The sequence below is a fragment of the Ornithodoros turicata genome, chromosome 3 (genome assembly GCF_037126465.1).
Source record: "Ornithodoros turicata isolate Travis chromosome 3, ASM3712646v1, whole genome shotgun sequence".
Taxonomy (NCBI): domain Eukaryota; kingdom Metazoa; phylum Arthropoda; class Arachnida; order Ixodida; family Argasidae; genus Ornithodoros; species Ornithodoros turicata.
Window position 1 is genome coordinate 96,327,030 of NC_088203.1, and position 21,898 is coordinate 96,348,927.

Sequence of the window (21,898 nt, forward strand, 5' to 3'; positions counted from 1 at the left end):
TCGCCAGGCACCCCGTATATATGCATAAACGAGTGAAACGACGAACAGACTATATCTTTTTGTCGAACGCTATACGATGCTTTGTACTTTTCTTTTCGGCGGTATTGTAAATTCAACTAGGTCTAGTCGTCTGTCTCTCAGTAAAACTACTTCAGGGAACGAAATTTTCCTGTAGCTACGTTAGCAGTGCAAGAGTCTGTCTGTCCTCGTCACGTTCGAAAAGTAAGTGTTACGGATACCCTTAGTGTTGGTTATTTCCGACCACAGGTGGAAACGTACATCATCACGATTGTTCCCAATCGTTCCCCTCTTTGTTGAAAGCGAAAACCTGGTTAGGATGAAATGAGGCGCGTAGTTCCTTCCGTTTTTTTTTTTTTTTTCTTCGTCTATCTTAACACATCACATTACGCGTAGTTCGAAAGAATTTCCGGTTCTTTGCTCGTGTATGATAGACTTTTTTCTTTCTGTTGGGTGACGTTCAGTAATCGCTTTCCCTTTTCCATAAGCACCATGTAAAAAAAAAAGTTAATTGAATAATAGAACAAACGACATGTTTGTGCCTACCAGATTCAAAGATGTATTTGCTTGTTTGTTTCTTTTAATCTTGTCACGAAATCATGAAGCTATAAACTAGTATGTTATAAATATCGAGTCCAACCTTTAATATACAGGTGTGTGTTTTTTTTATTCGTTACAGAATTTTTATTTAAAAAAAAAGAGCAGAGCAAAATAGATGCCGTTTTTGCAGTTGAGTAACATGGCCAGGCGAACATTCTCTCGTACGGAAAGTATGTAAGATCTCTAATTGCCTACAATTCGTTAATTAACTCTTTAATTAGGAGATTTCGCGCAAAAGTGAAAGAGCAGAAAGGGATTCCATTTAAAACGTGTATTGAAATATTCATCGCTGAATTTCGCTATGCAAATGAGCCGAAACAAGAACTACGCACTCGAGCGCTTCTTTTTTTTTTTTTTCTTTTCTGGCTGTTGTATAGCTTCCGTATGCCCATATTTTACTACAGTCTCATCACCGATGCGGCTGGGCTGTTGGGGTAGCTCCAGTTTAAAAAGGACATGACTATAGAAGACGTGGTGGCTGTATACATTCTACTGCGGCTGCTGAACAACAATTCTCGCCAGCATTCTTGTCGCACATATTGACCAGCGATCTACGTTATAACTTTCCTTTACTGCAAAAACAAGAAAAAAGAAAGACAGAATGATAACAGTAACTAAGAAAGTACGGAATATAAAACTGGCTGTAAGGGTAGCTACTGGTGTATCCTTCCGCTGGAGACGAGAAGTGCTCCTATTCTTGCGTCTTCCAGTTCTATTATCCATTGTGCCGACGATGGAGGTCACCGACAGCTAGTGCGATTTTTGCCGTAAAGCTGCCACGTAACACTATAATCTGTCGATCAACCGTTCACACCCATTGAAAGCCACATACCGTGCACTATCATTCGCATCTCAGCCAGCGTGACCTGACAACAGTCGCGTGGTATCCTGAACCCGATCTTTTGCCATCCGCGTGTCTTTATGCCGTCAGCGTACACGAGAGGCTGTTCTGAGCTAGACATTTCGAGCTCTGGATATTTCTAGCTGCTCATACATGCAGTTCAGCAGCCGCGAGGCAATATTTTGATCAGTCGCTTGACGTCACAAGGCCACATCTGTTGTATTATGATCAGGGAAGCGTATCGGTAATGGTAACGGAAACAGAAACGGTATATTACCGAAATTGGAGATGGTCACGATAACAGAAACGGAAACGCATACCACTGTCCTCCATTACCGGAAACAGAAACGGAAACGAAAATTGTCGTCCGGTATTGAATTCCGGTAATGGCTATTGCTGTTGTGCGATGACATTTCAGTGACTTTTCATTTCATTTTTGTATTTTGATGACTCCATTCCCTGTAATGCTCTAAATACTACTCGGCAGCATGGAAACAAAGCGCAATATTGGATACCGAGGGTGTATCACCCGCTTACCTACTCGTGACATTACCTACCTACATGACATCAAGACAGACTTACACAACATAGACTCCACGCACTCTACTCCACCATAGCACAGGGATGACAGCATATGCTTTTTTTTTTATTTTCTTCATTTCACCGTGGCTATGGCAGTATTGTTTACTACTGAGAGCGTCCACCGAATGTGACATTGGATGAAAGTTACGCCCATCTTGGGTTGCTGGACTCAGAGTGACTGAAGAGAGAAGGCTGACTGAAGACATGTTCCTACACTTCTTTAAAAATCCTGCATCATGTGCGCATCCCAACGATGTAAAATTACTTGTGTAGTGTGCACGCGTGACACCGAAGCAGCACAGCAGGGCAAAACAGGGTGCTGACAGAGCCGGACTGGCTGTCCTCCCGCAGCTCTGTAACAGCCGTTCCATTACCGGAAACAGTAACGGAAACGTAACGGAAACAAAATTAAAAGCTGGTATCAGAAACGGATAACGGAAACGAAAATATAGCAGTAACGAAAATGGAAACGGTAACGAAAATACGTCCGTTATCCTTCCCTGGTTATGATATCTATAATTGATGTGAACATAATTTGTGCAGCACGACGTACATATGCGTTGTCCACACTGATCCCGCATAAACGCCTCGTGTTGTCATGAACGTTTGTGATTTCCAGACTCATAACTCATAACCAGACTCATATTAACTGTGCAAATATTGGGAGAGAAAAAATAATAATAAAGAAAAACAGTACGGCTCTGAAGGCTTATTCACGCGAAAATCTTTTCCAAAATCAATAACAATTATGAGGAGATTTACACGTAAGGTTAATCAAAATTAACGTTTCACTCAACTCACACTAATATAGGCACTTTGCCGAGACAAAATTTGATTCTACAAGTCCTACCGAATGTGTTGTATCCAAGTAAAAAAATAATAAAAGAATTCTTAAAATTTATTGGTAATTATTGGAAAATATCCTTTTTTATCGTCTTTATTTTATTTATTTGCTGTTCAACTCCATTCAATTATCGTCCTTACTATTCTGTTATTATTCAAAAACGAGCCCAGTAAGCCACACTCCATGCATAGTATTACTCTTTTCGTAAATGAACCTGTTCTTTTCTCATCTCGGTTACTAACTCGGTGTACCATTTCTGTAATCTACGAAAAAAAGATGATGCCGCATTTCTAGGTCGTACGACTTCCACAAGCGGAATTCCCTCGCAGTACTTTTTCATTCCCAGTTGACAGGGCGTCGGAAATGGCACAAGATGGCGCTCATACGAATCCGTCATCGACAGAGCTTTGTGCAACCGAGAGTTGACTCTCCCCTCGCACTGCTGGGGCTCCGTTGAGCTCTCTTGTAAACAACTCATCTTTTGAAACATTTTCAATGAATTTCGATAGAGTATTTCTCTGTATCAGCCGCGTCGTGTGTGTTTCGCGTTTAATTGCAGTTTATCTGCTTCGCTTACAATGGATTCGTAGCACCAAACGGGCCTGTCGTCTTTCGCCATGAGCCTAGCTTCCGAAGGAGTCGCAGGTAGCACCCACTCAACCGGTAAATTTGAACTTATGCAAACTTTAGCTTGATGCCACTTCGAAATACATTGTTGTATTACACCTATTCGTCTCGTAAAGCTTGCTGTCTTTATTTCAATTAAGAAAGCAACAAACAGGCAACATAAACGCTACACTTTTAACGGTCGGTGACACATAATCGTCGCAGAGAGCGCGGAAGAGAACACTGATGGTGATAGACGCTATGCCAGGAAGGCCACAAGGTTTGTCGTCAAACACTTGGAGAAAGGTGTCGTACCATTGTGCGTTGCAGTCGCTGAACTGTTCGAGAAGCTCGAGAGGTTAGCTTCCTTCTTCATAATGTGCTACGTACATTGCACAACTCGAAAGAACATCACTGATACTTTGATTGTTAGCCTGCGCAGGGAGGTGCAAACGCTGCAAGAAGCTCTACAACAGGGAACTGAGGTGCAATCACAGACCGAACAAAGAGGTCGTAATAGCATACTACCTTGCTCACGATGTTTATGTCCTGTCGTCCGTCTGTGTCGTGTAGGTACGCCCGTCAAATTTGGCGGTCCACCGAGCAGCACGGAGACAGTGACAACACTTCCATTGGATGGATGTCTGTGCTCAGCATGCAAGAACTCCACACCTCCCTACTTTTCGTTAGGATCCACTTGGATGAACGTTACTGTGATTTTGCCAAGAATGTGGGACAACGTCGGTGTCGTCCGTTACGTAGGGCATCTGGACTGTAGTTCGCCCTGCAAGCTGTGGGCTGGTGTTCGACTGGACGAACCAGGTACTTCGTGCATGTGGTCGTGCACCGATGTCGCGTAGAATTCACGAAGGGCGTTCTCTTGCAGTGGGATGGACAGACGGCAGTCTGCAGGGCGAACGGTATTTTACTTGCGAACCTAATCATGGCATATTTGTTCCCTTGTCTAGGATCTTACCAGTACAGGTGAGATTCTTCACCTGATATTGATCAGCACATCGACACGTATCAGTGGTGACAGGAAATTTCTTTCAGGCACTAACAAAAAAGCTGAAGTCAAGCTGTTAAGTACATCGCAATTGTCAAAGTCATATTCAGCGTGGGCTGAGGTGCAATCGTCATAACAGGTGTTTCTACAGCGTATTATTTCAATAAATATTTCATGAGAGCAACCAACCAGCAAGAAAGAAAGACGTAACTTCACGCTCGAGGGCGCAAGCAAAGTTCCACTCTCTTGAAACAAAAGACCGCGCGGAAACTCATTTACGAGCTTCTAGGCTACACTTGCTTCAGTTAATGAACTTTTGTGGGGGCCGGAACAATTTTATTTTGGGCTATGTACATATAGGTCTGATGCCAGGGTCAGGAAGGCAGCCCTTTACAGCGTCGTAGCGTCGCTGTCGGAGCGTGCTCCGTTTTACGCAGCAGTTTGCGGAAATCGTAACGAGGTGTTCCGTCACGCTCGCTTGGAGGTTGGGGGGATGTTGGCGAAGGCCGTAAAATCTTCTTGAATTGATATGGACCCTGGTTGGGATCTTCCGCTTCGTCCCTGCAATGCAGACCTTATGCTTCGCTATACAACTCCCTTGACTGTCGCAGATTCCGCATCGTTGGATACTGTGACTTTAAGTGACTTTTACCGTCTTGGACTTTCCCTGAATGATGTCTTCCGTAGCCAGGACTCCACTTGGGCGACTGTAGTAGGTCCGTTTGCGATGCGCGACGCATTCGTCCCTGTAGGCTCTGCAAACGGCAACGAGGACAAAGGTTCTACGCTTTCAGATCTAAAGGGAAGTGCTCTATCTTGTTCGTCTCATCGCACCCGAAGGAAGGTGTATATCATATCTCGGTAGACGGTTGGTTTGAAAGGGATCTTATGTTGAACATCTATGGCACCTACTTGCACAGAAGTTGGGGACTCTTGTAGCATAACGGTAACTTTCTTACCGTTTCGCGCAGGTACCACTGTAATCTTTTCCTTGGCGCGTTCACTTTCCGTAGCCAGTTTCTGTTTAGACCTGAAACAGACTTCAATTACATGCAACCCTCCTTTTTCTTTTTTCCTGGTAACCATAATGTACACGCACCTCTTCCTCCTTTCTAGTTCGTGACAACATAACTCCTGATTACTCAACGGCTTTTGAGGTGGTCTTTGAGGACCTTCCTTCTTGAGCTGCCGTCGTGCACGAGGTACTGGAGGGGCAGGTAACGGTTCCTCCTGCACGACATGATCGCACTTCATGAGTGATGTTCGACGATTCAGAGTAGGAACCATAGCCCCCTCTCGAATTCATTTTTCATCGCGATGTCGGGTTAAACCCTACTTCTCTACTCTACTTTCGCCTTTGGAACTTAGTACAGTTTTCGATGGACCTCACATCGCGAGCCCAGAACGGAAGCGGATCGGTATTGGCCCAGGGTCCATTCATGACCTTTCGGAAGAGCGAAGGCCACCTCCTGACCACACAAGCGGCATACATAGTCAAGGCCAAGAAAGACTAAAGCAGGCCACCCATCGCTGTGATACGCGGCGGTTCGAGAACACGGCTTCGCCCGCGGGCTCGGTATGTGGGGTCCGCACCGTCCGCCGCTGCAGGTGTCCGTAAGTCAATCGCGCATACAATGGGCAGCTTAAATACTTACTGATATGGCTTGCATGGTCTTTGGTTCGGGAACGTGATGACAAGTCATTATAACCTGAGTCATGTTTACGTGGGACTGGGATTTCCTTGGATGTCTGCTCCTGTTGGCGGGTCTTGGGTGGACCTAAACGGGACGACATGTGAATCAGTTTTAGGTTACAAAGCGATGCAGCACACGGGCAACTTTTCATGCACCGGTAGAAAGTCACTGGAGCCGCGAACCATAGCATGCTGGATGGCTAGAGATACGGGCCAGCAATGCACCTGTCAGGGGACGTGTTCAAAGCACAAACCCTTTCTTTCGATGCGCGTAATAGGTCACATTATCTGCTTCTGCAATGCTCGCTAGAGAAGCTTTCTACGGACATGGAGACATTTTCAATAGCTAGCATGACGTCATGAACAGCAAGCTCGCAGGCTGCTTTGAAAGTGAGGCGTTACCACGAGAGACAAGCTCCAGCACAGCAGGTGCGTCTGTAGTTTTCGTCGTCGGCACTTCTATAAAACCACTACTTTACTGACCGCTATTTCGTACGTGGAATGTAATAGCACGCACGAACCCAAAATAAAAAAGCCGTGTTTGCTTTATAGCTAAGTTTTGCGTCTTAGTAATAGCCCTCACCTTTTGACACAGGTCCAGAATGCACTTCCAAGCAGGCCCGTTGCCCTCAGTCAGCTGCTTGTTAGACTGTTTCTTGGCGGCTTCTCTTTTCTTCTTTTTCATGTGGCCTGTTGAAATGGTCAAACGAGGTCGTCATCCAGTTAGCCAGCCGTAAATGCAGGAAGAGAAGATCGGCCACGTACATCTCTGTGTGATAAGGGCGATGGCGAACCTGCGCTTCTGGACTTGCCGTTTGGCCAGCCACCGACGCACTGCAGCTTGAGCGATAATAATCTTTCGCATGCTCTGTTCGTGCAAACGTGAGAGGTATTCAACATGATAATACTTGAGGAACACCTGGAAAATAATTCCACAGTACGTTAGTCTCTAATTAAACAGCGACCAGACAGCAGCAACACGTGGCCTTAGGGGGACGTGGCCTTCGTCATGGTGTGAGCTAAGGCGCATAGGCTAAGGCTAGGTGTTCTAGACGTCTTGTCTTCATTATCAGCTGTCAATGTTCTGTGCAAAGAAGCGCGTGCATTATACAGTTCCAAAAGGAACGCCCGTTTTACGCTGTTATTTCTCATCTAGTTACCATCCGCTAGTTACCATCAAGATGCGATTAGAGTCATTAGAGCAGGTTACATGGTTTTAAATTGGTTCCTATAGTAACTGAGGATATTTTCCTGCAGCTTTGGTCCGATATCGAAGTGTGGGGCCAAGTGGTAGCAGATAATTGGACAGCCGGACCACACCGAAAACATTGATGCTGTGAACCCCCTTTTCCTTTCTCCAAGATGTTAAACAACACAAGGCGCCTCATAGCCCGCGATAAATCAAATAACCTTGCCATTCGTTAACGGGACGTTATTTTTAGCCGCAATACTAAAGACTCTGCTTCGCGAACAAGTCCGCAGTGAACCCAACAACTCAATTCCCGGTTGATGGAGCTCTCAAATCGTGCGGGGAGAGCGTCCCCGTAGAAATGTCGTGCAGATTGTCAGAGAGAAGACATTGTACTTGCTTTTGTTTTACCGATGGCATAGTCATCCATCTTTAGCTTGACCAGAAGTGAGTGACAGTTCTCTCGGTTAGCGGCCATTCTTTCGTTGGCGCTGAATGCCAAGAAGCCGTACCTGAATGGAATGGGACAAGAGAGCAGTCAGTGATTGTTCAGCCACGGCCCCTCGAAGCGGAGAGCGCGATCGAGGGACCGTTTTTCAGCTGTGGACAACAGCTCCACAATGTAAGTGTGGGTGATTACAAAAGGGCGGTACCCGAGACAAGGAGAGAGACAAAACACAGCACATGCAAGTTTAATGGACACTTGATGTTTCGGAAGCGGAACGTTGCTGCGCACGATTTTCTGCTGTTGCAAACGGATTTGGAGAAGGCCTTGAACTTCTTTCGCTCCTTCGTTCGTTCTTGCTTCCTTTTTCTTTCTTTCTGTACATCTCTGCTGCAGAAGGGTAATGTGGCTTCGAACAGGATAGTCGCACCTCAACTTCCTAAACGACACACGAAACAGTACATACGGAACAGACGTCGATATATCGGTTGGTACAGATCTCAAGCTTGCAAGTTTGAGGTCGAGGACGCCAGCTACTTGGTGGTATGGTAAGTTGCTGAGGCACGCCATGCCCCATGACTGACGTTAAATACAGGGTACTGACATTTCGGCGCGTGGTTAAAGAACCATCGCGAACTGACCACTATGTGCGAGGCTCAATTATTACGTGTCATGCTAAATATGGTTACGGCAGATTTTACCCTGGACCATTCCCGGACCCTTTACGACACTCACGTTTATTAGGAATAGGAGACATCCACAGTACCGTTTAATGAACTCCGCAAAGGAGAACCTGTGGGAGAATCCCTGCTGTCGGACGTGCACTGTTTCGATGACACCCGTGTACCGCAACTGGCAGAGTAGCTTCTCCTTCGCCACCACGCCAGGCAGACGATGTTCGTTGGGCTTGAGGCAGCGCACGAAGTGTGGAAGTCCCACGCTCATCTTCTGCAGCAGATCCATCAGCGAATACCGGAAGGACGTGGCCGTCGTCTGGAGCGCTTTGCCCTGGCTAACGAGACTCTGGGTCGAAAGCTGTAACCAGCTGACTGCGTTAGCGTCTAGACTCTTGCGTTATTCAGCACCATCGCAGACTTCAGCAAACGTAACAGCCTCGATCCACTCACATTTTGGCAAGCGTACTGGGACGGGGAGTAGAGCTGCCCAGTTTTCGTAAGGGGGCACTGGAACAAGGTCTGTACTATGGCCAGCTTTGACTGTCTTAGGAGTTGCACAATTTCTGGAGGTAGATAGTTCCGGTTCTTGTCCACGAAGTTTCGAGCATTGTAGGACACCTGCGAGAGCGAACATTGACGTATAGGCGGAGGAAGAAATTTTAAAGGCTGTACCTTCCCCGCATGGTGCCTAATGGTGAACTGAAGCGCGTTGGACTTTGGGCGCACGTAGAACTTGGACTTGATGTTGGCATGGAACTTTTCTGTTTCGCGGAGAGATTGATGAAATTCATGAGAAAATTCACTTTTCTAATGATGAAATACCCACCTATGAGCGTGTGGTCAGTTGCGCTCGGAAAGTGACTTTCCTCATCGAGCAGAGCGAGCAAGCCTAAGGGTCTTCCCAAGAACATATCCAGCAGAGGACGATTATCGCCGAAAGTCACTGGTGTTATTGTCAGGCCTTCCCGTAAATACTCTTGCTGACAAAAAAACAAAAAAAACAATACGTATCACGATATCAAAGGAGTAGCGCCTGGCACATACCTGCTCCCAAGCGAAGACGTGTTGATTGAAGAAAAACTGGATCTGCTCGTTGGCTATGTTGATGCACAGTTGCTCGAATGAGTTAAGTTGCAGATCCTCAAAGCCGAAGATATCCAGAACTGCTACGGACAGTGGGATACCCCTGCACAGAAAGTTCATTAACGCATGATTAGTCAATGCTGTTGAATAACGGTCCGCTTTCGCAGCACCTACATGGCTACCCTTCCAAAGGATAGGTGTTGATTTATCTGGTTAACAATCCAGTCGAAAAGCCTCGCGTACAAGGCCTTGGCCATGGCATCCCTTGTGCTCTCTGCTTCTTGCGCTGAATTGCGGCGATGGATTACCTCACCACGCATAACAATGCTGCTCGACGTGAGGGCTTCCAGGAGATCATCTCCCTTCAGACCCAGAAGTTGCCCAACTGAAACAGAACAACGTATCTCACCTTATGCTGCGTAGATGGCAACAAGTACACCCTTACCGACTGGTATCTTTTCATTGTTGGCCACTGAGCAAGCGTCGGAGTGAAACTTAGTTTCAAGTGACCGAATCTGTAACTCTCCGAGGTTTAAGATCGCAGCTAGAATGCAGCATATGGTGTCAATGTCCTGTGAGAAATTCTCGTAAGGTCTCTCACGCTGAAATAATTTGACGTACGGTTATGGAAGTTGGACTTACACCAACGCGAAATCCCAGCAGCTGAAATCCTTTCTTTATGTTGGTGAACCTGCTGACATTTACAGACACGGCATCGCGACTAGCAGGAGCGCCTTGAAGGTACCTGGGTATCCACAGCGTGGAAACATTGTCCCTACACGTTCAGCAACTGAGCATTCGACCTACCTGTGCCGTGCGCGTTCACAACCGTCGAGGTGATAGGACTTTAACTTTCCAGCGTCTGCTAGTCCGTCGTACAAATAGTAAAATATGTGGAAGTTCCTTTCCTGCCTGCAGAATAGTCGCTGTGTCAACGTGTCGCTCTAAAGCTCCTTAGCAGAAGAGTCAAAGCGCGAACTTACGGAGCTTGCCAGATCACACGTGACTGTTCCAAGAGGTAGACGGATAGCTTCGCTGAAAACGATTCACACATTCGTCAATCGAGTTTTGTTGCAGTAAAAACCAACAAACCTCCTGTAATCTTTCCAATCTCTGTAAACGATAGATCCAGGAACTTTCCGAAGCGACTCGAGTTGTCATTCATGCCCGTTTTTGCATTTCCAAATGCCTCCATAATGGGGTTGACTTGTAATATTTTGTCTTCTAGTTGTCGACTTGATGCCTACGGAAAGAAAGACATTCCCTCTCTTTCTCTCTCTCTTTGTAACATCGCTCCAGATCTGCCGTACCTTTCCCAATGCTACAAGCTGTTTAAGCAGGAAGTTTGCACTTTCAGTCTTGCCTGCCCCGCTTTCTCCGCTGATGACTACACACTATATGTAGGAGAGCGAGATTGAAAATGAAGCGAAATGTGAAAATTCGTAGGTCTAATTTGTCTCATGTCCCCTACCTGGTTCTTCTTCTGGTGCATCATGCTGTGATAGGCACTGTCTGCCACAGCAAAGATGTGCGGTGGGTTGTCGAGTTTGGCACGGTTTCGATACCTCATAGAATCCTTCAAAATTCAAATTATTAGAGTCTTAGTACATCGTACGCTATCCCCTTTGTGTACGTAAGGGGTAGTGTTGATGGTTCTGCGCACGCCCATAACAGAACGAGAGCTTCGCGCGTGCGCAGAATCACCAACGCTATCCCTTACGTACGCAAAGGCGATAGCGTACGATGTACTAAAACTCTCTATTGTGTAGAATACAAAACGTTATTTAGGTTGCAGCTATCTTACTTGTGTTGCATAAATAGGTAGCTGCCGGAAGGGATTCACGGCCAGGAGGATGTCTCCAATATACGTATAAATTTGACCCTGTATGTACCTTTGGTATATCTGGTCGACAATAACATCCTGAAAGGCAATCAAGGGATGGAACCGTGTACGAGCCGCGTGTGTTGAAGTCAACCGACATACCTCTGTTAAAGTTTCGAGGGCGGATAGATCATCGACAAGGATTCGCTGAGGACGAGACTTGCGGTCCGTCCTCAGCTGACCGTGTTTCGTTGTCACTTCGGGAATCCTCCTGCCATAGCCTAACTTCTGTTGCGCCTTTATGATCCTGACGAGCTCTTTCCTTATCTGTGCGGAGAAGGATTTAACTTACTAAACACAGTACGAGCCGTGAAGTGATGGGTAGAGAGTTTGCTTTACCTCTTCGGGGTCTCTGGGCACTTGTTCGATGAAGGGGTGTGCCATGAGCTGCGCCATAAGAGGCCTCTTTTCGTAGTCTTTAATGAGGCATCTGTCGCGAAAATGTTCATGAACAGTAACCTGTCTGATAAAAATGCGCTGAACATTTTTTTATCTATTTCTGGTTTGCAAAAGAACGGGACGGATATATAAAATGTCGGATAGAGCTAATTAGACCTGCGCGCACCATTGACCTCCCCTGCAAGCACCCTGTATGGCACGTTCGATTTAAATTGCTTTCCAGGCCGACCTAAAGCACAACTACGACAGACATGCGACATGTTATACACACTTTGACCTTACGAGTAATAAAGAATGCAGTTACGCTTTCGAGTATTACGTAATCTCGTAATTACTGCGACGATTATCGCGAGGACCATCAATTAGAAGAGATGTGATAGATGTCACATGAGCCGACAGGTCACAGTCTACGAAGGACATGCGTGCTATTGAGGACATTGGAACACTTTGGGCATAGTCGATTCTAAAAACATGTCAGAAACAGCCGCGTCTGTCTCTTAGGATCTATTAATGCATGCGAGATCTACTTACAATGCTAGGAAGGCATTGAAGCCATCGGACCACTCGCTTGGCTGCCGAAGAGTCGGCGGAGGATTCCTGCAGGAACAAACCACCCACGTCAGTGCAAGGCAAGTATGCGAGCGGGCGTCTGCGATGCGCTTCCGCTTGCTGGATAGCCAGGTCATCTGAAGCAGCTCACGTGAGGCCGACTCATTATGTCCAATTTAATACGTGTTACGTGCTTCCCTCGTTCTCACCTGGGGATCTGAAAGAGTGCCCTCATGGGATGCACGTCCGCAAGAGGCGGCTCTCCTTCGGCGAGCTCGATGCCAGTAATGCCCAGAGACCAGACGTCGCAGCGGATGTCGTACGCGTAGTCCAGCTGCCGCTCGCACGCGACCACCTTAAAGAAGGCAATGTTGACAATGTTGCAATGTTAAGGAAGGAAAGCACACAGACTGGAACAACAGGTATACTAAGCAGCTCGTGTTTCTGTGGCTGCCAGCTTCACCCTTATTTGACCCGTAAAACTAAGGGCGTTCGCAGGACATACCATTTCATTTTCTTCATGTCGTAAACAATCTTATCTTTATATATTACTGAGTAGGCACGAATGTGCAGAAATTAGACAGACCGAAACAACGACAGCTCAGCTCGTTGACCTGTCGTTGTGTCCGTCGGTCTAATTTTCGTGCCCTGGCTCAGGCTTTCCTCGTCGCGGGTCTTATCCACCAGCTTTCCTGCGTTTGTGCTATCTTATGTGCCATAATTATTTCTTTCTTTCGTAGCAGCCACAAACATATACGAATGAGGGAAAATGTCGTACACAGCTCAACATCATGTCACAGCGTCCTATCCGCCCTCTGACCCCGCCTGCTGCAAGTAATTTATGAAAACAACCGTTGATTATTCAAATTCCAACGTAGATGGCACGCTTTTTTTCTTCTCCTTCAAATCCTGTTCATACCGTCCCACATCCCATCTTGCCTTTCTTCATTCAAAGCCATGATATCTGCATTCCCGAATGTCCTCCACTTTCTGCATTTCGAGACCAACGCACATGCAAAAAAAAAAAAAAAAGAATCGACCGGGGGAACCTAAAAGGGACACCACACTTCTTTTTCTTGTTCCATTTTTGGTGGGCATGTTTGGTCCGCTGAAACTTTGTGTCCACCGGAATCCACGTGCACAGCCTACACTCATCGCGTCTAAGCTCGACCCACCTCCGGTGCCATCCAGTACGGCGTTCCAACAGATGTGTTGCGTCTCCCCATTGTTTCTTCCAAGTGCGAAGACACCCCTGCGCAGACGGGTGTGGTCAGGAATGCATATAAAAGGAAGGCGTTTCGAGATTCTTACCGAAGTCAACTAGTTTAACGTGTCCGTGTTCCGTGAGCAAGATGTTGTGACCTTTGACGTCCCGATGCATGCAGCGATGCTCGTGCAGGAAGCGCAGTGCCTTTGGTCGCAGTGAAGGGATACGATCAAATGCGGGAAATGATCGTTTTCATTGCGCTGACCGACTTACCTCCATCGTTTCTCGCAGAATGTACGCGATGGCCCGTTCTGGTAACCTTTCGCCGCATCGACGTAATCCTTGCACGAGGTCTGTCACGGATCCACCTGTACATAGCTGCATAGAGATGCAGCACACTCAACTGTACCATCGGTAGTAACGATCCCTTCTGTTGCACAGCATACAGTACACAGACTTGATTTTTATGGCGCAGAATTACGTGCTATGAAGGATTACATGCAGACGTCACAAAGTATAGAAGGTGCCGTTATCAAAGTGTTACAAGAACGACGAGGACTGAGAGTACTAGGTGACTTATGTTTCCTGTAGCTACAAAAGGATCGTCCACAAAAGGAGTGGCAGAAGCCAGCACGCACAAGTCCTCGGCTTTCCCTGTTCGGAACCAATGCTTCCGAAGCTCGGAAGGAAACAACCGGACGCCACTGGCACTGGCATCAGGTGACGCACTGGCATCAGGTCGCTACCGGAATGGCTTTCGTCGACAAGACTATAGCAAGAGGCGGATCCAGGATTTTTCTGAGGAGGGGTTCCAGCCATGGACAGCATGCTAGATACACGATCTAAGGTCAATTAAGCACTATGTGAAGACAGAAATTGCGGTGGGTGTCAGGACATCCGGACCCCCCCCCCCCCTCTAGATCTGCTAGAGCGTTGTTAATATTGATTTATGTGTACTAAACGCGCACTCCAAAATGCTATTGTTTCTGCAACCCTGCGTTACGCAGCTACTGCACTCCGAAGGTCGTGCGCTGGGCCGAGCTCCTCCGTCGTTCTCAACTCTTGACTTCCCCGCCCTACCAGAGGCATGGTAGCCAAGGTCGCGCTGAAGACAGGGAGGTGGTGGGTTCGAATCCTACCACCGGCTGTGCTGTCTGAGGTATTCCCTGGGTTTTCCGAAGACATTCCAAACGAATGTCGGCGCAGTTCCCCCCGAAGTCGGTCCAGGACGCATACTAACCCCCTATCCCCCACTCCTCCTTGCATTCCTCTCTCCATCTGTGCACGTCTGTACGCCGTTCATAGCCACAGTTGCTTCGCGGCGCTAACGCAGAACAACAACAACAACAAAAAATACTCCCCGCCCGTTTTTTGGAGTGACGTTTTATCGTGGAGAAAGGAAATGACTACTTTTCGCTTCCATGACGAGGTGAGCTGTAAAGAGCCTTCCACGTGCGAAACGCTTTTTGCTATGGTGACGGTGGCCTTCATGTACGACGGGCAGTCGCGCACGGATATAACGTAATTTCCCGTTTGTCTGCCGGCGTCACTCAGCGCTGTTCGGCGCCACCGTCGGCTCCAAAAAATCGCAGTTTTAACAGCCCAGCAGTACAAATGAGTACTTTGTGTGTGGAATTCATCGACTATACGAACTATGAAACGGAATCATACATTTATGGTTTTGACACGTTTGTATTATGACGGGTTGCTTACCTCCATGACGAACCAGACCTGATCGTCCTCCCTGCACGTTGCCGCCGGTTGGAAGAATATTCCGAAGTAGGTAGGGATATTTGGGTGGGCGCACAAGTCGCGTAGAACCCGATGCTCTTCGTCCATCTCTTCCACGTTGTCCGCAATGTTCTCCATAATTTTAACTGCAACCATGCGATCTGCAACAGAAGAAGTGGCCGCTTTAACTCAAGGTATACCCGGTCGAGGTACTAGGAGTGAAGCCTGGTCTTTGCATACGAGCGGTTCGTTCGTTTCTCGTTCTAGGACGTTACACAGCTGTTAGTCTGTGGGCCAGCTGGAGTCAAGAACAGCGGGTACAGAGAGAGAGGTCCACATATGCTGATGGTGGTATATGTGCTTCCATGTCGTGGACAAGGAGTTCGCTAACCTGTGTAAGTGTCCCGCGCTGCGTACACCTCTCCGTACGTGCCTTCTCCAACGACTCTCTGCAAAGAGAAGCGTTCGCCAGGCGCGGGAAGGGATAACAGGTCCACGTGCTGGGAGATGCCATCATAGTAGAGCTTAAGCTTGGGATCTATTCTTGGAGGGTTGGGACTTGAAGGCTTCTTTACGCGGAACTTGCAGGGCTCGGCCATCAGGGAGAGCTTTTCCGAACTTCGTGATTCTGCATCTACCATATCAAAATACAGGTCTTTACCATTCATGAAATGTAACTGACAGAGCGATGGAATTCACTTGCGCCTTATGCATGAGTAGCCAGGGAGCAGTACGTAATGAAAACATTGACCAGTATACTGCACCAGTGTGGTCTTGCAAACTAAAGTACTACTATTGTTTAAAAAAAAATTAAAACAATGGGTACCGTTGCTCTCATAGTGGTACGGCCTTGAAACCAAGAAACAAAGGTACACGGGAGCAATGTGTCAAGAAGGTGCTGAATAAAGTCCCTGTCAGACCCCAGTCATAAGGGCCGTTGCAAACTTTAGTAGATACGTTTGTATACGGTGTCGGGACTGTGAACTTTCCGTGATTTCACTGACATGCAAGCCTAAGTATCTTCCATAGCGCTCTCACCGTGCAAAACGTGCGTCACGAAGTCGCCTACATTTTGGAGGTCACTAAAATTATGGCCAGCTTGGGCAAGGGGTGTCGTTTCTAGAACAGATCATTAGTTTTCCACCCGCGTTGCGATTGTGGCGCAAAAATGGCGATACGGATATCACAGCTCTCTATAGTACAAGGTCTCTGGAGGCCATGTAAACACCCTCGCCTGCAGCAAAACGTACATAGCAATTTCAGGTTCACTGTGTGTGGAAGCGAAAAGTTGCATGCACACGTCTTGAGCAAGTGACGGATGACATTCAAATGATTCCGTGTAATTCCGTCGCACAGACACTATACACCTGGCATCCTGTCAGCGCACATTGCTCATGCATGTAAACAATGTCGTATGTCGTTGCCGAATCAGAATAGCCCCATAGCAGACTACGACGACACTGCGCAGGACATCCTTCAGGTTGCTAACGGCAACTTTGAGACAAGGCACTCCGTCACCGCATTCAACTCATTTGTCCCTCACACACACATTCCAGGCGGAAAAGAAACAAGTACGCCTACCGGACATCCTGTCCATACACGGAGACCGACAAAGCGCTGGCCATTGCGGACAAGCCTGTCGTTGGGGGGATCTCGCACGACGCCGTAGCCACTCGGCACTCTCAGGTCTTGGCAGCCGCAAGGCCATGCCCCGCCGGCCGTGGCTTCACTGCCCGCCGCCGCGCCGTTCTCAGCGCAGTCCCGCAACGTACCGGCCGTCGTTGATGGCATCCCTCGGTAGTATCCAGGAGAATTTTGCACCGCGACGGGAGGTGGCCCCCATCTTTCTTGAAGCACGCGGCCCAGCACGCGTCTGGTGACTCTTTCTCGTCTTTCTCGGGACCCGCAACCACAATGGCAGTACCGGGCCGTTCGACCGACCGTGAAAGCGATGTGGGTCACTCGCAAGCGAGCGGCTGGGGGGCGACGTTCGGTGGGGTCATTGAGCCGAGCGAGCTCCTGCCACTTTAGAATCGCTCGACGGAATGAGGTCTCGCTCCATCAGTTGCGGACCGGTAGATTTCAGGTACGCTGACCAAGCAAGCAACACCACACCGATGGATGAATTCCGAGGCTTCCTCTATATTGGCTACGGTATCCCACGGGGTATATATAACGGGAACTCGCCAAAGTGTCATGTCCAGCAACGCCACTGGACGGCGCGCATTGGTGGGAACTGTGTCCCAAATGGAAGAGGTCTCGCCGTAGATCTTATATGAAAGTTTTGCCTTACCTTGAGAACCGGAGGGAGCTTCATCTCGCTACCTAAAGTCGTTTAGCGTCCGCTACTCGCGCTGGCGTGATGTAGAGTGCGCCGTGCTGCTCCGTTGATGCCGGACGTTTAGAGAAGGCACGTACTGTTCTGCGAGCGTGGCCCGTACATTGTTCTGCGTTCCGCCTACGCGTCTCGTAGCGCTTGGCGCAGTCGGGTGCGCTGGCTGCACTTCACGACGCTGGAAGATGAAAAGGGTGACGCACTGCCGCTCCTTTCTGAAGACACCAACAGCGCACAATTCTACTCCAATAAACCGCAGTTATTCATAACCCAACACGCCTTAGGGATTCCTATTTTGCTCCGCACATGCGACGCCACATGTCTGCTACCTTCGAAGCTAGGTACCTGAGTGTCGACCCTGGACACCTCTCGGCAATCAGAGTCGTTCCAATTGTCAATAATTACGGCACGTTGACAGCCAATTGTAAAGACGTAGCCGAGCGCTAGTATACGGTCAGCCTTGACATAGCTTGCTCCACTTCGTTATTGTGTAACGCTATATAATAAGTCATTATCCGTGGTCCTTGAGGCTATAGCTCAATGGGCCTCATTCTGTGTGTGAAAGCGCCAGTAGCTACCCATTCACGAAATAAGGCAAATTGATTGATGGATACAAAGGAATCTCCGAAAGTGAACGTACTGCAGTGTTCCAGGTAGTACGAAGGCGGAACTAATCCGGTATTGTTTCAGGCTATTTTAAGGGGACGTTCCCATCCTTTCACTGTGTGAACTGGAGTAAGGGGCTTTCGAATATAACTTCTCACACACGTTCGGAGGACCTTCTTCCCGCGTTACCACCGGACAACGCTTCCTTACTTCTCTGCTGTTGCAACGGTCTTCAAGCAGTATACATGAAAGGAGGTCGGTTCCTTTCCTTCAATGCTCCTTATCGGCGAAATTTGCAAAGGTGCGTTCATTTCTCCGCGGACCTCGGAGTAACCCAGCCTGAATCTTTCTCCGCATTTACATGAATACGACGCAAGCCTATCGAATCGCGTCGAAACCGGAAAGAAGGTGATGGGCTAACCCATGGGACAATCTGCACCACCCCAGGGGCGGATCGAGACCCTCGGTGTGTGTGTGTAGGGGGGGGGGGGTTCTTTGTAGGAGCGCGTAGTGGGGGAGAGGGAAATCCAATGCATAAACTGACGTTTTGGGGGCGATCGCCCCACCCCTCCCCCACCCCGATTTGGATCCGCCACTGCACCACCCTCGTCAGTGCAGCGATTGCATTTTTTAACTGTTCGTCTGTAGATACATGTACCTTGTACGCAGGGATCTCCCGCCCCCCCCCCCCACATACACACACATACACACCCTTACACCCACCCACACACCTCCAAAAGAACCTGCCGAACAGCGAGTAGATATGGGTGTCACATAACCAGTACGGAACAGAGAGTCGAACCGTACCCGAACCGAAAATCGTTATTAACCGTCATTTTTGGCCGAACCGGAACTGAACCGAACCGAAACAGTCGACGCCATCTTGGAGCTGAACCGGAACAGAACCGTTAAAAAAATACCGGTAACCGGTTCAAACAGTGGTTCATACGGAATTAAGGGCGGAAACAACAAAACAACGAGTTAAAGCCTCAAACACCCGGAAATGTTTGAATTGCTAAAGGCGGAACTTTGCACATTGTGCATGAACATAAAACTACTTTTTCTTCTTTTATGTATTAGCTTCGTAGCCTTAATGTTGCTTGCCGAAAAGTCGTGCCGTGAAGGAATGCTCTAGATTTGCTGAAGTCGCGAAATATATACAAATATGGTAACCTAAAAGTGTTATGACTATTAACGTCTAGGACATAGACATGAATGTATATAAGGGTTAGGGATCAACGACAGCTTTGGGTAGCATTCATGAAGTGACATACACAGCTATACATGGTGTCCACCCTAACTGCAGAACTGATCGTTGACACATATCGCGTGTGAGCTTACATAAGCCACTTACAAAGTAAAGGGTCAGCCACCCTCATGGTGGTCACAATGAACAACAACAACTTTTATTTAAAGTTAAGAACATATCAAAGTTGGTTTTCTTTGTGCATTTGAAATTAAAGGGGTGAGAACAAATATATGTACTGACATCGCATTTAAGAATCGCCAATGCGTCGAAAATGGGTCGATCTTCTCTGTTTGCACTTACTCTTGCCCGCGCTGTCTTTGTTCCAGACACTTTACGACGACATGTTAGCACGGCTGCGGTCAGTGATAACACGTTAACGCGCCTTTTACACCCCTGGCTCAGAATCGCATCGTTCCAATCTAACTTAATTAAACCCCCATGCCTGGGAGCCAAAATGAGCCAATCCAACTACCATGAAGCGTCGAAAGAATGAAACGTCTTGGCCTGAAGTAACGGCTACCGAAAGTAGCGGCTGTCATGAAATGTCATGAAGCGCCGTTCGCTGCTTAACGTGTATTCGCGTCTACTGACTGGTAATCAATAATTTCAATGACTTAAAAGACTTAGGCTAAGGGAGCAGGCTTGGTTAATTTACTGTTATATTCCTGCCGAGATTCTGTAAACAACCCGGTGAGTTAGTTAACTACCGCGACATGAGCTAGCTGTAGCAGTCAACCCAAACTGGTAATTCATGGTTATGCTCCTATCTTAACCACTACTAATCATGTCTTTCATATCGCACAAAATCTTTCGAAATCGTGAACGACTGTTGACGCCTTCCTGTCCACTTCAAGCACTATACCACACAAACAGAAGTGTGATTTAACATGCCTGTTGTGCTTTATTCCTACCCGTGGCCCCTGAACCGGTTCGGGAACCGAACCGTTTGGAAAAAACCGGTTCGAACCATTATAGTTGCGTTCCGGAGCTGAACCGGAAGTGAACCTTTATCGTCGAACCTAAACCCGAACCGAACCGATAAACGTTTCGGTTCGACTCTCTGGTACGGAATACCCGTAGAGTCACTAGGAAAGGAATACCATCTCAACCCTCGAGATGAAGACCTGCAAAAGTCCCATGCTTGTACCCCTGCTCGTCGGCCTTGGCGTGATCGTCAGAGGTGATATTTTTCGACGGTGGAGCTATTATAGACTATTATGGTGTCGCTGTGCAGGAGGGCACAGGCATGGAACTGTTTTTTATTCTCTGCACGCACTAGACCTCTTCCTATTGCAAACAATTCACGTAACAGTGTTCGACAACGTCACCAATTTGGTAGAGTTGAACTACGCTCGAAGCTAGGGGCGACACAAACTCGCGCCCGAAAGCCACGGTCTTGAGGGGATTACGATGGTTCCTGAAAGGGACGCGACCTTCGGTCCTACTTTCCTTTCAATAGGAGGCAACGAACAAGTGCCCATTCGTGGAACCCAGCCCTCCCCTTCCGGTTTGTTTCGGTTTCAGTCTGTCTAACAACATCATGATGACGTTTCTCGGGTAGAGGTCTATAGTAAAGTATTGTCCGTGTTGACCAGAATGTCAAAGGGTGGCAGTGACCAACGAGATCATATACTGCTGGACATCTTTACTAGTTTGAACCGCACCGGCTTTCAACTGCTGGACATACTGCTGGACATAGCTGACTCCCTTGTGCTGGTACGCCTGAAAAGTCCCATATTACTGCAGTCACTTAGTTGGCAGAAGCAGCTGTTCCGGATGGCGTTGGCAATCGATACATTAGTTCGCGGGAAGCACCTATGTGTGCATTATGTAAATCTATCGAAGCTCACTGTCTCGACGCAACGACATCTTCTGCACGTAGCTTGTTGGATAACGTGCTGACTAAAACGTATGTATCGCTTTCTTCTCTCTCTCTCTCTTTCGCAGTCATTCCCTTTTGCAAATCCGTGGTTACGTATTGTGTATTCTGCAATCTACACGTAGCAAAAATAGTTGTCAATAGTTGTTGTTGAACACGTCTATTCAAAGTGGTTTTGTGCTTCGCGGTTGTTGCCCCTGCCCCTAATACGAGAGCGTTTTTACATAAATTTTTATGCAGCTATACATATTCATATGGTCGTGTCATCGTGTGTCATGTGTCGTGTTTTTAATGAGTTCATGCGGAGCGTGCCGGTGCTATTAATAGTATCGTCATTCATTTTCCTGCAAGCCATCGTGACAGCAACAATTTTACATAGTGAAAGGAAAGTTCGCGGCGCCCAGGGGCGGATCTATTTTACCGAGGGGGGGGGGGGGTCTGCTATGGACAAGTGCCACGTGCATGCTGGGATTGATC

The 21,898-nt window shown here is 47.7% G+C and overlaps 2 protein-coding genes across 4 annotated transcripts; one reads left to right on the forward strand and one right to left on the reverse strand.

Annotated features, from left to right (window-relative positions):
- The first annotated feature begins 3,299 nt into the window (after positions 1-3,299).
- On the forward strand, positions 3,300-4,685 carry LOC135388905 (CAP-Gly domain-containing linker protein 2-like). Its single transcript, XM_064618782.1, has 6 exons — positions 3,300-3,548; positions 3,717-3,849; positions 3,925-4,001; positions 4,065-4,313; positions 4,378-4,475; positions 4,545-4,685. Exons 1-6 carry the CDS (start codon positions 3,503-3,505, stop codon positions 4,575-4,577), a joined length of 636 nt encoding a protein of 211 aa, XP_064474852.1. The 5' UTR covers positions 3,300-3,502; the 3' UTR covers positions 4,578-4,685.
- A 103-nt stretch (positions 4,686-4,788) lies between these two features.
- Positions 4,789-17,733, reverse strand: LOC135388904 (myosin-IIIb-like). 3 transcript variants are annotated; one of them, XM_064618781.1, is made up of 32 exons: positions 17,646-17,733; positions 15,744-15,986; positions 15,335-15,513; positions 13,895-13,999; positions 13,726-13,825; positions 13,590-13,666; positions 12,624-12,769; positions 12,397-12,462; positions 11,806-11,896; positions 11,569-11,733; positions 11,389-11,505; positions 11,056-11,160; positions 10,895-10,978; positions 10,677-10,827; positions 10,568-10,619; positions 10,392-10,496; positions 10,227-10,329; positions 10,030-10,156; positions 9,759-9,969; positions 9,546-9,687; positions 9,328-9,481; positions 9,174-9,262; positions 8,952-9,119; positions 8,591-8,859; positions 7,780-7,891; positions 6,956-7,109; positions 6,774-6,880; positions 6,153-6,275; positions 5,597-5,727; positions 5,457-5,527; positions 5,150-5,252; positions 4,789-5,058 (listed from the first exon to the last, which is right to left on the reverse strand). In XM_064618781.1, exons 2-32 carry the CDS (start codon positions 15,949-15,951, stop codon positions 4,872-4,874), a joined length of 4,002 nt encoding a protein of 1,333 aa, XP_064474851.1. In that variant the 5' UTR covers positions 15,952-15,986; positions 17,646-17,733; the 3' UTR covers positions 4,789-4,871. The 3 variants fall into 3 exon arrangements, with proteins under 3 accessions (XP_064474851.1, XP_064474850.1, XP_064474849.1); XM_064618780.1 differs by lacking the exon at positions 17,646-17,733 and adding an exon at positions 16,934-17,237 and having other exon boundaries at positions 8,591-8,832; XM_064618779.1 differs by lacking the exon at positions 17,646-17,733 and adding an exon at positions 16,934-17,237.
- Between the last annotated feature and the right edge of the window lie 4,165 nt (positions 17,734-21,898).